The sequence below is a fragment of the Siniperca chuatsi genome, linkage group LG7 (genome assembly GCF_020085105.1).
Source record: "Siniperca chuatsi isolate FFG_IHB_CAS linkage group LG7, ASM2008510v1, whole genome shotgun sequence".
NCBI classification, from domain to species: Eukaryota; Metazoa; Chordata; class Actinopteri; order Centrarchiformes; family Sinipercidae; genus Siniperca; species Siniperca chuatsi.
Genome location: NC_058048.1, coordinates 14143164 through 14157516, shown reverse-complemented (window position 1 = coordinate 14157516; position 14353 = coordinate 14143164). Strand labels below are relative to the sequence as shown.

At 39.6% G+C, this 14353-nt stretch overlaps 1 protein-coding gene across 1 annotated transcript; it reads right to left on the bottom strand.

Moving 5' to 3' along the window:
* Positions 1 to 595: 595 nt before the first annotated feature.
* Positions 596 to 9524, bottom strand: ctsc (cathepsin C). Its single transcript, XM_044203540.1, has 8 exons — positions 8867 to 9524; positions 8130 to 8275; positions 7232 to 7386; positions 5091 to 5246; positions 4768 to 4886; positions 3142 to 3273; positions 2438 to 2670; positions 596 to 2228 (listed from the first exon to the last, which is right to left on the bottom strand). Exons 1-8 carry the CDS (start codon positions 9030 to 9032, stop codon positions 1962 to 1964), a joined length of 1374 nt encoding a protein of 457 aa, XP_044059475.1. The 5' UTR covers positions 9033 to 9524; the 3' UTR covers positions 596 to 1961.
* Between the last annotated feature and the right edge of the window lie 4829 nt (positions 9525 to 14353).

Below are 14353 nucleotides of genomic sequence, written 5' to 3'. Positions count from 1 at the left end.
TGGGTATTAGTTTAATCTATATAAAAAAGGCACAATTTATTATATTTATTATAATGATGTTTTGTGTTTACAATCTGAACCTGTGAATTAACTACAGCTGACAGATAAATGTAGTGGAGTAAAAAGTACAATATTTACCTCTGAAATATAGTGGAGTGGAAGTATACAGTAGCATTAGATGGAAATGCTCAAGTACCTCTTAACTGTACTTAATTACAGTACTTGAGTAAATGTACTTAGTTGCTTTGCTATAAGTCAGAGCTGCACTTCATCGCTTTGATCAAATTAAATGTGAAAATCAAACTAAGATTTACTCACAGATGGAGCTCAGGCCAGTAAATTAAACTGTTTTTCTGGACATCATTCCTTCAACCCCTAATATAGTAAGTTATATTGTTTCACCCTCTTGTGGTTTGTTGTAATAGTCGTGCATTTGTGTTTATATTGTTGTGAGAATCTCTGGTAGAGAGAAAACTGCTGATCAGCCCCAAACAAAGAAGATAACAACAACAAAAAAAACCAAAACAAAAAAAACCCCCAAAGATGCCAGAAAGACTGATTTTATGTTCCATCTTCTTACATACAAAACATACAGTAAATTTGAAAATGCTTTTATTCTGTCAAATTACAAAAGACAACAAAACAAAATACTGTGCAAATCTCAATACAATGGAAACACTTGCTTACAATGAATGGGAGGCAGAATAAAAAGGCACTAGAATTAGTTAGATCCCTTTATTAATTAAGAAATCCCTTTAAAACGCTCCACAGGGAAACATGGCAGGTTTCAATTTGATGCAAGGACAGAAGATATTACAGTTCTCCACTGTGCTTCCCTGAGGCAAAGAATCAAGGTCCTGCACCACCTGACGAGCAAACACAAACATGACTCCTCAGTTGTTAGTTCCCTTTAAAATGTTACACAGAAATTTACTACCCATGATGATTTGTCACAGTATGTATCGATCCATTTTGATTCCAAGTTTGTATCGGCAGTTACAGCTTGAACATGGTAGGTTGACATGGTAAATTCAGCTCGAGAGACTTTGGTACTACGTCAAGAAAAAAAAAAAAAAAAAAAAAAAACACACATCTAAAGAGCAGAATAACTGTTTCCCTACAATTCAAATTCAATTTTAGGTGCTGTAAACCGTGTCAATTCTTGTAGAAATTGACCATAAAACAGAAGTTTTTGTGTCTCTAGTTAAAATCTTACATCAGTAAAAAGCATATTTCCTTACTACATCTACAGTGGTTGGATAAGCCAGGGCTTCCCTGGACAATCTTAATGTTGTGCAATTTCCATGCATTGCAGTGCTTGTCACAGCTAACTCCACTTGTCAGATTAGGGAGGGAAAAAAAAAGACAGACAAATGCTATTTTAGATTTGAGATTTAAATTTCCAAGCACACATTGAAAACAGCTAAGCTACAGGGAATAGGGGTGTCACGATTCTCCAAATACACGATTCGGTTTAAACTTTTTTTCCCCAGCACTGACGGCTATGCCATTGTTAGACTATCAAGTCTTGATTGATCATTGGTTTTATGCCCTGACAACTGTCACTTACATTGTCAAATTCTTCTTTAAAAAAATAAGTGTGATATAACCGGCATTTTCTTTTTGGACTGTACCACACTACGGCCATATGGTCAAATTTAAATAATTTATTTAAAATGTAATAACAATAACATATTTCACCAGTTAATTGGTAACAAACTGTTAAAACACAAAAACAAAATGAAGAGTCACTAGATGTTCCTTTGGACACGTGCAAGTATGCGGGGGGTGGAGAGTAAAAAAAAATAAAAATACTGGGAGAATCGCCGATCCTGCTTTTGATTTCCAAGGTCAAAATCGAAAGCTCATTTCGATCGATTTTCGATTTAGAAGCGAAATCGTGACACCCCTAATGGGGAATAAATCTAAAGTTGCAGACACCCTTCCTGAGTTTACAGCTTCTACAGTTTGGGGATAGGGTTGGCTGCGACTGCGATGCTCTCAATGGCACACTCATCACTCCCCCGGCGGATTCGGAAGTAGCCATCCTCGCCCCAGCCGGTGCCCCAGCTGTTCTTGACAATCCAGTACTTCTGTCCGGTCATGTGGCAGCGGCCATAACCCACCAACAGCACAGCATGGTTGGTCAGCTCGAAGGGATTGAGAGCGTCTGCGAGGCCTGTGTGGTGGTAGATGCCCTCCTTATAGTTCATGAAGTCAGGGTAGACCTGTGGAAGGATAAGGACATATTTACTTTTCACTTTGTGCCAAATTCAAGCTATACCTATGAAGCAGGAATGTATAAAGAGTTATTAAGTAGAAAGTACTAAATACATTTCAAAAAGAAAAAAAAGGTTACATTTACAAACAAAGTTTAAAATGAATGAGTAAATTAATGGAGGAATAGCAGTTAGGAAACAGTGAGCAGCTGTTGTACCTCAAAGGCCACTCCCATGGGTCCATTCTTGACCAGTTCCAACATCATGGCCATCTCACTGCAGCCGCCATAAAATCCACCGATGTAGTTGTATTCTGCGGTGTAAACGCGGCCGCAGTTTTGAGGAACGCCACACGGAGAGTTCTTCGCAACATATGGAAAGCACGACTCGTCCACAACGCCGAAATCCTGTACATACTTCCCAATCAGGTATGGGAACCCACCATCACAACCTTAAAGAGGAGAAATGAATGTTAAATAGGTATACAATTCAGAATTATCATTAAGAAATATTTTTGGGAGGTTGTCTTGACTTTCTTACTGGGTGAAATCTCTTATGTGGTCCAAGACGGAACAACTAAGAGGCTTTTTCCAGGCCTCTTCAAAATAATTAGTGAAAATGCACTAATCAGGGCAGTTATGAAACTGCTTGATTGGCACAAAAAAAAAAAAAAAAAACACTTAAGTGCTACTTCTGATTAGGGAGGAAGGCTGCCCAGAGGTTTCTACAAACCGTAGAACAGTAGTGCTACACTTTTCCATGATTATCGTGTCTCACAATATGAATATTCTAAGTACATCATGTAAATTTTCTAACTGCTGCCCAATTCATATCTGCCATATACTGCATACACTATTTTAATGTAAAATAAATTGATATGGACAGGGAACAAGATGGACTTTTAGATTGAGTGTTAATTTACCTTGAGAATATTCAGAACAGGAGACCACTTGTTGCGGGCTGAAGATGGGCGTCTGGCTGTTGTTGGTGAGGATTCGAACACGAGCTTCCAGCATTCCCATGGTGGCAAAGGAGTAGCAGCTTCCACATGATGCTGAAACACAACATCAGAGTTACATCACACTGCTGTGCAAACACAACAGCAATGAAATAAATCCTAACTTTGTGAAGCTTGTGATGTTGAGCTTGAGGACTGTCCGAGTCAACTCTAGTCATTTCTGAGGCTGTAATTAGTGGTGGTGTTGTACTAGATGGCATTATATTAAGAGGTATTTCTAATATTCTGTCCTAATGAATGTAAATAAAGTGGACAAAACATTGGAAACAATATAATGCGATGCAGCGACATCACTAATAATGGCCTTAAAAAAAGGTGCACCTGCGCAACCTGATACAACACCCCTAAAATAAAATCCTCACAAATCAGTACTGAGGTTTCTGCAATGTTCCTGCCCCAGTCTACTTATCCACATTAGCAATGCATAATAATGGAGCAAGGGACAGATACACTGATTAAAGCCACTGGTTGCCATCCATAGTGGGAGACACCAGGTTTTTAATAAAATACTCTGCAGAAAAACAAATTAGGTCAGAGAACAGAGGCTGCGGGATCTGCAGGGTGGTTTAATTGTAGTAATGATTCAAGTCAGGGTGACACTGAGAACAGTTCTTATTTGGGACTTTAAGTCTCTTAAGACTAATAAGGTATAACAATCATTCATTTAAATTAAAGATCTATGCTGCTGGGAAACTTTTGCTGTCTTGATATTTTATAAAATATGATGTAATCAGTTTCTGAGAGGATTCTGGAGAAAACAATGTGATGACAAAAGTTTGTCATGTTTGACCCACAGGACACAAACAGTTAGAACTCTCTCACAGGACTCATTACGAAGCTTTAATTTTCTACCAGTAACACCTGCATCTTCCCTTCAAAGACAACGCTGGGTTGCATGTGATGTTAACAAACATGCCATGTTCCTACATAATCATCCAGCCAGACCAATTTATCCTCATTCCTACCAATTTTTGTGAACTGAAATGGAACCTTCAAAATCCACCTGACTCATACCATTGGAGAAAAATAAGCGCCACAGCACTACACAGTGGCTTAGAGGGCTTCTGTTGAAACACTCCAGCCCTCTTCAGATCCTTAAACCCAGCCCTACAGAGGCCCTCTCAGACACTCAAAATACTCAGCACACATAATCTCTCCACTCACACACTAGGCTGTGCAGAAACACAGGAGGAGAGCAAAGAGCATACCCAGGCCTGCCAACAGCGAAGCAAAGTAGCTGGCCAGCTGCTGTTCACTGTTTGCCCTTACTGACAGCTGCTCAAGTGTAAAGGCACAGCTTTGTCTGCCTCTGATGCAAGTCTTCCGATTTCTACTGTTTGCATCTTTGTATTTAAATTTCTAATATCATGTGTGCACAGGTAAAATACAGTTCTCTCTTTGTCCCTTTAAAGTAGATTTTTGAGATGTTAACTAACTAACTGCACATCAGCAGTCAACAGTTAAAAAAAACAAACAAAAAAAAAAACAACAGAGTTTCAAGGTTTCTGCAGGACAACAATTGAACGTCACCTTGGTTTCGCACAGGGCTGACGAAGTTAACTCCATCAACGTTTCTCCAGTCCCAGTGCTCAGGTAGAGCGGCCGCCATCTTGGCTACATCGGCTTTCACAGGCATAGGGCGAACACGCCTAAAGTAAAAATACAGAATCACATTTGAGTCACAAGAACATTTTTCGTCAGACATTTTGCATTGACAGAGTTTTACAGAAAATGTAATAGTAGTAATAGTCATTTTGAGTGCATTAGTTATTAATTTAGGAGCACAAATTGCTCATTTATGTGCATTCATATTTATCCGTGGTATAGTATGGGAAACGCAAGTAAATACTCACAAGGGGATACGGGAGGCGGGGCCCCCTGCTCTGTAGTGCAGCTCCTGCAGAGTGTACATCTCATGCTCTGGGTAGGGCACAGCCTTCCAGGATCTCTGAACCGAGTTGATGGAATCAATGAAGTCCAGATTATGTTTGTACGGCTTCTGGAGCAGCCTGGAGGGTGAATAATGTCACATGTGAGGTTGTTTTTAGAGAAGGGGCTCGTCCGCCCCACAAACATAAGAAAACAGACATTGCAAGCAATTGTTGTTGAGCTGAATCTCAGTATGTTACCAAGGTTTGTCAGCTTTGACAAAATACACACACAAAAATACCCACACCTGACAGTTCAATTAAATTAAACAGTAGCGCTGCAATAAAAGCTACCTTTGTTAGGGCGCCCCAATAGCTGAATGTTTAGGTGTATACGACAACATTGCAATGACCTTTGTTGGATGTTGTTCCCTTCTTTCTCCCCTCATTTCCTGTCTGACTCCACACTATCAACTGTCCAATAAAAGGCAAAATGGTCACAAAAAGGTTATTGATGGACCTTTGTATTAAATGTTGTGGCCATATTTTTCTGTGCGGCTGTTGCGTTGGACGGCACTGCCGAAGAGATTTTCCTGTTTTTCCATACTGATGTCAGAAACAGTTTTGGAAAGCAGTTTCAGGCTAAATGGTTCCCTCGAACGCTGAAGTCTATTCCAGTAAGAAACTGCACCTAACAGAAACTTCCTGAGGAGGGTAGTACAACTCCCGACACAACACAAGTCATTTTCATCCACACTAAGACAAGGCAGGCCTACAGAGGCCACACCATCCACTACAGAATCATGTGCAGAAAAGATCCTACTGCAGTTAGTAAAAGTCCAGCTAAGAGATGACCAGCGACTCCAGCCTTGACGGGAGTGCTGCCGTTTCAAATCCACTTATTTTAACAAAAGTGTAAATCATTAACATGGGTGCCAAGTTTCACATTTCATACTGGAAGATTAATACTACTAAGTATAAAACTTTTCAGTTGCAATTGTGAGCTTCCTGTATGTGAGAAAAATACAGCATGATACAGTTTGAAGTGTGAAGGTGTGGAGACGTTTATCCTATTTCCAAGTTAGTGACTTTCACAGTTTAAATACACACTGACCAAGAGAAATACAATTCCTGCCATGCATCCCCCTGCTGCATGTTGTTTGGAAAAGGTCAAAAAAAAAACTCTAAATGTTTGTAAGGACTATCTGAAGTCCTTCTACTACAAACAAGGAGAGTTCACTCGCAAAGCTTTGCCTTCACAGACAGACCTCAAATTTTCCACCAATCATCTTTATCAGTCGAGGGCCAGACACACTGTAAACATTAAGACTGCTTACTCCAAAAGAAAAACAGAGCTGGGATAATGTGGATTCTCTTCATTATGCAAACTATGCAACTTGCTGACTCGATGTTTAAGAGCAAGCTGGGGCAAAGATGAACACAAATAGAGAAATTTTCACTGTGAAAATACAAACCTTTCATACTTGTATGATGATTGTGTTAGAGAAATATCATACTAAATCCTAATCAAACTAAAAATGTTTTATTATTGTATTGGTTAAGTTTTAGGTGGTTAACTCAGACAACAGTGGATACTGATGATTAAATTACGTAATCAATACATAAAACCACTCTGGTCCAGAAAGAAACAATATTTTGTTCAGATATATTTTATGGTTTAAATTACAAAATAAAACTTGAAGCTACTAAAAACCTGCAACTTGACCCCTAACGTAACCTGGTTTACATCCAACTGTAACCAGAGAGTCCAGGAAGCAGCTTTATGTTGCCAGAAACTGAGTCAAGACGTTGACTAAACGTTCATTTTACAATAAAGTATTTTTGTATCGCCTGTTCAGCAAATTCCAGGGTTACTGAGGGTGAGTGAGGCTAACTCAGTTCACATCACAGGAGGAACAAGGGAGGAAAAGAAAGAGTAGATTCAAGCAGAGATGTCAATACTGCACAGTACACTGAAAGAAAGGATCATCTACCCTGCCTGTGCTGAGATTCTGTGTACAAACAGATTTTCCAATGTGCCAGAGTCCACTGAAGTCTTGCTCGTTAGCTTGTGTTTCTCTACTTTGCACTTTGGGGGATGCACCAAGCTATCATAATTTACATACCAGCTGCTGAAGACTGGTTTGTAATCTCTTCGGGATGGTACTGGTTTCACTCTCTTCCCTACAAAACAGGCCCAGTTGTGTCCCAGGACATCGTGGACCCACCCTGGCAGGGTCTGGTCACAGTAGCTGGTCACCTTAGGGCCATCCTCAGAGTACTGAAAGTGTAGTAAGACAAACAGTTGACAAACAGACAAGACAAACCGGGCTTGTCGTCCAATATACAACTCTGTAATGTGATTCAAATACAAATACTCAGGTTTAAAAAAGCTATTGAATAAACAGATTATTTCATATAAAAAGGTAAGCTATTATCAGCACATTGTTCATTCTTCTCATACTGCTACATTAATCTAAATCAAGTCCAGACAATGGGGAAGTGGATAAATCATAATGTTGGTTTGAAGACAGACAGGCTGTGACACTTCCCTCAACTCAGTGTCATGTGAGTGACGAAAAATAACACATGACTTACAGATTAACCTTGAATATAGCTGCTTTTAAAGAGTGCGTAGTTACATCAAATTTCAGGCTGGCCCAGGCGTACTGAAGATATGCATATTTTCTAGATACCAGTCATATCAGATGAAGGGAGAGGAAACTGAGTGATTGTGAAACTAAACCTTCAATATCAGGGAGTGTTTCCACGTTATTTCCAATAAACACCAAAGTTCTCACTGCTTAGAGACGAGTTGAACTTTGACTACATCAAGTTTGTGATCGGGGGATAATACAAGCTGAGTTAAAAGAATGGGATATTAACTAGCTCTCGGCAAGCATTTTCAGTGGGCCGCAGTGAAAACTTGACCAGCCAAGAAATGGCAGGTCTTTGCAGGATTACCAAGGCAAAATACTGAAATTATCGCTCACATAAATTAATTGAGTCTATGCATCTTTTTACCTTGAAGAAGGCGAACCATTTGTATCCGTTAATGACCACTTCAAAGCCCTGGTTGTAGATGAGGGTGAAGAAGCCGGTGTTCCCCAGCTCGTCTGTGGCTACAGACAGTTTCTCCAGGGTCACCGTCACCGTGCTCTCACCTGTGGCTGAGGAGGAACACCACAACATACGATGAACAAGTGTAGGGAATGATTCGACTGCAGTCAACTTTTAGATTAATTATCAGTCCTCAACAACAAAGATTAACCTAAAAAATTGAGAATGACAATTTTACAATCTGATATAATGTTAATATAACGTTCTTGGCATTATGTGCGAGTATTGAGAGCTATTCAAGTCCCTTGTATGCTTAAATATACTTCACTATTAAAGTTGATTCAGATTCATACATGATATGATTACTTTCATTATATATATTTATTTCATTTCTACGGGTCGTGTGCGATATTATACATATGTGTTAGCAGGTCATAATTTAAAACACACACACACACACACACACACACACACACACACAACAGGACAGGACACAAGAAAAGTGTATATACAAACCACATGTTCTCAAACTAACGTTACACAAAGAGGAAGTGACCTGCTATAGTTTGTCTGGCCTGAAAATATGAAATCTACAGACTCATGATTTGTCACATGACTTCCAAATGGCGAAACTACTACTGTCATCACATCTGATCGGTCCCATGGTGGGAGCAGTTTGTGCTGTGGTGGGGGGCTTTTACCTTCAGCGGAGCAGTTGATGGTCTTGTCGTGTCCTCCTTTGGACACCTGGAACACCCATGTCCCCAGTAGGTCCTCATAGGTGCAGTTGGCCGGTGTGTCACCCCACGACCCTTCAACCCAAAGCAGGAACACACACACTAGCACACCGCTCAGCCTCATCTTCATACACAGCTAGCTTACCTGCCTACACAAACAAAAACCTTACGAACTACGCAGCTTCGTCTTCTGAGAAAAGCCTAAAAGTTGACTAAGTCTATTTTATCGGCCCACTTTGACTTTTCTGTTTCCCCCCTGTCCGCTGCTCGTTATTTATGCAAACTGAAACTTTTTACAAAGAGCCACATTTCAACTTTCACGGTCAAGATACGTCAATGAGGCCCAACAGTACACCGCACATACGCAAGATTAGCTAGCAGGAGAGCCGGCTAGCTAACGTTCTCGGCAGATGAAGCAGATCTACGCAAACATTTTTTAGATATTATTACTAATACATGAGTATTTACAGCTCATGTGTATTAATTTAATGAAATATATACGAGCTCTCAGCCCGCTCTAAGCAGCTTATCGTGACTTTTACACTCTTCCACTTCTTCTCTGTTTACCGAGATTTCAGCAAACAAGGAACCACACAACAGCTGAAATCTTGCCCTCGACTCTCCTTTGTCTGTGCTTCGCTTTCTGGTTTCGGTTTCCTTGTCATATGACAGTTTGGGGCATGCGCAGTAGACTTGAGTAAAGAACTGTGTGCACCGTGGGACGCATGGAGAAATCATTAAAAAAGCGTAGGTGTTGCTTGTGTAACCTATTACCTTATCTGTGACTAAAACAAGGTGTTCATTGACATTTTTACTGCAGGAAATAATGTTAGCTTTAATGATATTTCTAGTTGAATATCAGGAAAAAATAGAAATTAAATGTATTTGTAAAAATATTACAGTGACACCTTTTTGAACATTATATTATCTATTTATTATTTATATTGTGAGAATATTTAGCCTGTTTATTTATTTATTGTTACACTGTTATGCATTCTTTCATATCTATGCTTAAGGGTACGTCAGGTGTTTTAGGGCTGTAGCTCAGCTACCTGTAGCTACTTTTGTAGTTTTGGTGATATACTGTAGCCTACTGTAGGCGTTTTTCACAGCACACAGTTTGTCATTGGAGAAAAAGCAAAAGTGTCCATGCACACTGCTTTCTGTTAACAATGTAGTGCCTCACATTTTACAGATGCAAAAATTAAGCATGTAGCGTTAGTCCAGGCTAGTAACATCCAATCATATTCATGCAGGTGTACAGCACCGAAGTTATAACATTACATTACACATTACACAGCTCCCTCCACCACCCCAAACTCCTCCTTATGTGGTATTTTCTATTGTTGATTTAACTAAGATTTAATGTGTTTATTAGCATTCTCGATCCTTTTCCGCCAAATCTAATAACTGTTTGCTATAAATAGTCAATATCTCTGACTGAAATTACAGTTGTGTGACACTACACCTGTCAGTGATGAGGCAAAATTATGTCACTTTAACAAATATCACTTCACTGCTAGAGTAAACTACAAAGTGTCTATTATATGGGGAGTAACAGTGAATGAGTGAACCAGGTCATGATTTCACACACAGCAAAAATGTCTGCCACGAAAAAGGCAGATTGGTTACATTTTATAGTTTCATTCATAAATTCATTCATTTCCACATTTTAACCAAGTTATCTTAATTATTCATATCAGCTCATAATCACCCATTGCATTTTATGACTGCACATGCACTCAGCTATGGTAGGGTTTAACTGCAAAATAATTTTCAAAAGACAGTTTGGTTAAAAAGATCTGTATTAGTAATTTGGTCATGTACCAAAGCTGAAACATCAACAGGGTCTGTGATGCCTTGTGTGATGAGCCAGAAAGACCAAATGGCATCACATCAGGAGCTGGTAGGGAGTGGAGCAGCAGCAAATTGCCCTACATAAAGAGGTGATCTGAGGTTGATCCTGGAGGTGCCTTTGAGTGTTTGAACATACTGAGCCCCAAAAGTGACCTTTTTCCATTAGTTAATGTAAGGAGGACAATAAGGTCTTATTGATCTATTTTTCTTCCTTTGAGTTTGCTGTTTAGTTCGTGTTTATATTGTTATGGTATTCTAATAATCCCTGTGGGGGAATTCTCTTTTCACTTGTCTCCTAAAGGAGGTCAGAGAGTCAACTTGCCTGTTTGCATGTGGGTGTTTCATGTTCTTATATCCCGGTGGGGACTTTCACCTGAATGCACACTAACTCATGGGGAGAGACTGCTTTTTGAGGGTTACGACTTTTAGGGTCCAGGTTACAATTAGGTTAGGGTTAGGGTTAAGGTTAGGCATTTAGTTGCGATGGTTAACATTAGGGTAAGGGAAAAGGGAAAGCATTATATCAATGACTGGGATAGTGAAACAAACTTGTGTGTGTGTGTGTGTGTGGCTGCGTTTATGTCATTGCATCCTGATAGGTCTGTAGTTAAAGGGGTTAAAGAGCTTATTTTAGCCAGCGGGCACTTAAGGGAAGTGCTGGAGGCTTTGATCACTATAGTAACCATGACATAGACTGACTCATCACCTTGACAGACCATAATAAGCACTCATCTGAAGAAGTGACTGAAGAGGTATTAGTCATGCAGTCTCATTAGTGCCATTACAATGTGTTTGTGTGGAAGTGTGTGCATTAGTGTGGGCACATGTGCATGTTATTGCCTTTATGTGAAGGTGTGCTTATACAGAAGCATGTATGTGTGTGTCCGTGTGTGTGTGTGCCTATGCAATAACGGAAAATAGAGGAGCAGGGAGCAGAGAGACAGAGGGATGATGTTATGAATGTTAACAGCCTGAGCCCACTGAGCTCCCTCTAAGAGTGACTCATTGAAACTCGTGTTTCAATCTTGATATTGTTCTCGCTTCCACTGGCAGGAAATTAAAACTCAAGTGACTTTCAGTTCTGTTATATTGGCACCCACATATTTGTTCCCTGCTTGCTTGGTTTCCTCTCTCTCTCCATCATACTTCTTCTGTCATGCCTTTTTAGGTTTCTCTCCTCTCCGCTCAGTCTGTCGTCCCCTTGCTGTTGCTCTCCATACTTCCAACTTGCGTTGTTTAATTTCTTGTGCATGTCTCCCCACACACACACACACACACACACACACACACACACACACACACACACACAAGCTCAGGTTCTGCTTCACATACACACTAACAGACATTATGCGACAGAGAACCTGTCTGTGAACCAGTATACAATTATTTTCTCATAAATCGATTTTCCATTTGGTCTATAAAATGTCATAAAAATATAAAAAAATAAATAAATAAATGTCCATCACAGTTTCCCAGAGCCCAATGTGACATCTTTAATATCTTTGTCCAGAACCCAAAGATAGTACATTTACAATGATATAAACAAGCTTGTGTGAGTGTGAGTATCTGTGTGCGTTTACAGGTGTACAGTATGTGTGAGCATTATAAGCATGCCTCCATCTGTATTTCCCTTCTTTGTATTCCCAGCACACTTCCTCACTCCCTACCACATACAAAAACCTCCTTTCCTTGAAACTGCAGCAGCCATTTGAGCCTGATCATTCCTGTATTTTGCAGAGGTTAACACTACATTTAAGCAAATTCAAACTCTGAATGAATTACTGAAATGTAATGTAATATAAGTGTTATAATAAATGTAATTTATGAAACCGTTCATTCCAGTCTCCAGTTCAGACTGGTTGAGTCATGTTCGAAGCTGTTAATTACCTGATGAACATCTATGACTACATTGTCTTTAATTTATATATTAACATGCTGTTTGAAAGCCATTCGGCTCCTCGTGTCGCCTGTGTCACCTACACTTACAGTCAGTGTGTTAATCACGTTTTAGTGCCATTTGATGGGAGCTTTATGATGATTTGAACAGCTAAGAAGGTTTAACTGGTCATATTGTGTCTAACAACATCTCTTAGCTGTACTAACATCATTGCCTGGAAAAAGAATGTAAGGCAAGCATTTCATGAAGTTGGAGGTGTGGGTGGAGCCACTCCATCATAGAGTGGGGTTGGCCACTCCAGCCTTGTGGTGTTTATGTTACATCCTTCACATTTAAATTACGCATACACCTACACATAACAAAACAGCTCGCACATATGTCCATGCCCACACACACACATACTATGTATATACACGCAGCGAATATATATGTCCACGCACGCACAACCTGACACTCACTGTTAACCACATGCTACCACGACACCCCTTGCCCACACAGACTTTATATATAGAGCCCATCTGACTACACTGAACCATCAACGTGCCATTTACATAGGAACACGCAACACTGATTACAGTAAATGTATGTTGTGGGACGCTGTATGAGGGCTACTCATTGTATTACCTGGTTTTATTCTATTCTTTTTTTAACGCCATGCAAAAAGTCTTACTCTCACTACAAGCACATTTATTAACTTGCAAATATAGGAAGTCAAAGGTACACTCACTGATTTTCTTACAGTACCAAACACAGTTCACAGCTGAGCATATGGGGGTGTAGAGGAGAAAATTAGGGGATTTAAGGGCTCTTGTGGGCACTAAGGCATCAAAGATCAAATCTCAGGTCTCTGGGTCTTTTTTAACCCTCTAGAGTCAGATGAGAAGATTAATATCGCTCTCAAATCTGTGAATTTGAAGCTACTACTACTACTACTGGGGGTTATGTTTTACCATGTTTCCACAACAAGAAATATTGCTCTAAACAGAATATTTATTTCTACCAGGTAAATGAATTGTCTTTCATTGATTTCTTCTCCAGTTTTCACTTCAGCATTGATAATTATTGATTAGTCACTGAAAAGCAAGTTTAACGACACAAAACCTAATTATTTTAAACGGGTCTGTTTTTTCAGCCAATGACACAAAGAGTGTAAACAGGAAACAAGTTCAGTGTAGAAAGTGTAAAAAGCTGCATCTTTACTGAGAGTTATTAATGATGCTACTTATGACATTCATAGAGATTGTCCCACATTAAACACTGAAACTGGTAATTTAAACCTGAGATGCTGAGGTGACTATGGTTCTCTTTGAGCATTAAATCAATACATATTCCTCTAGAGACAAACACACACATGAGAATCCCACAGGAGACGAAGTAAATATTGATGCAGTTACTGCACATACTTGAATAACCCCACCAATGACTGAGCAGCCATGTATGTATGTATCACTGCCCAAATTGCCTGTTTAATAACAAACCAATTTCTAGCTGCATCTTTTATTTGTCATGTTTCCTGTCTTTTTTGTATTCCGTTTGTCGTTTGCTTATTGCCTTTTCATCCTTTCCATTTACTTGAATAGTGGGTTATTTGCAACTATTTCATTGTGGAGAGAGCAATTTCTGTAGTGTGAGGTGGAGGGAAAAAAAGGATGGTTGAGAGAAGTGACAGAGGGAAATAAAAGAGGGTGAATTGGGGA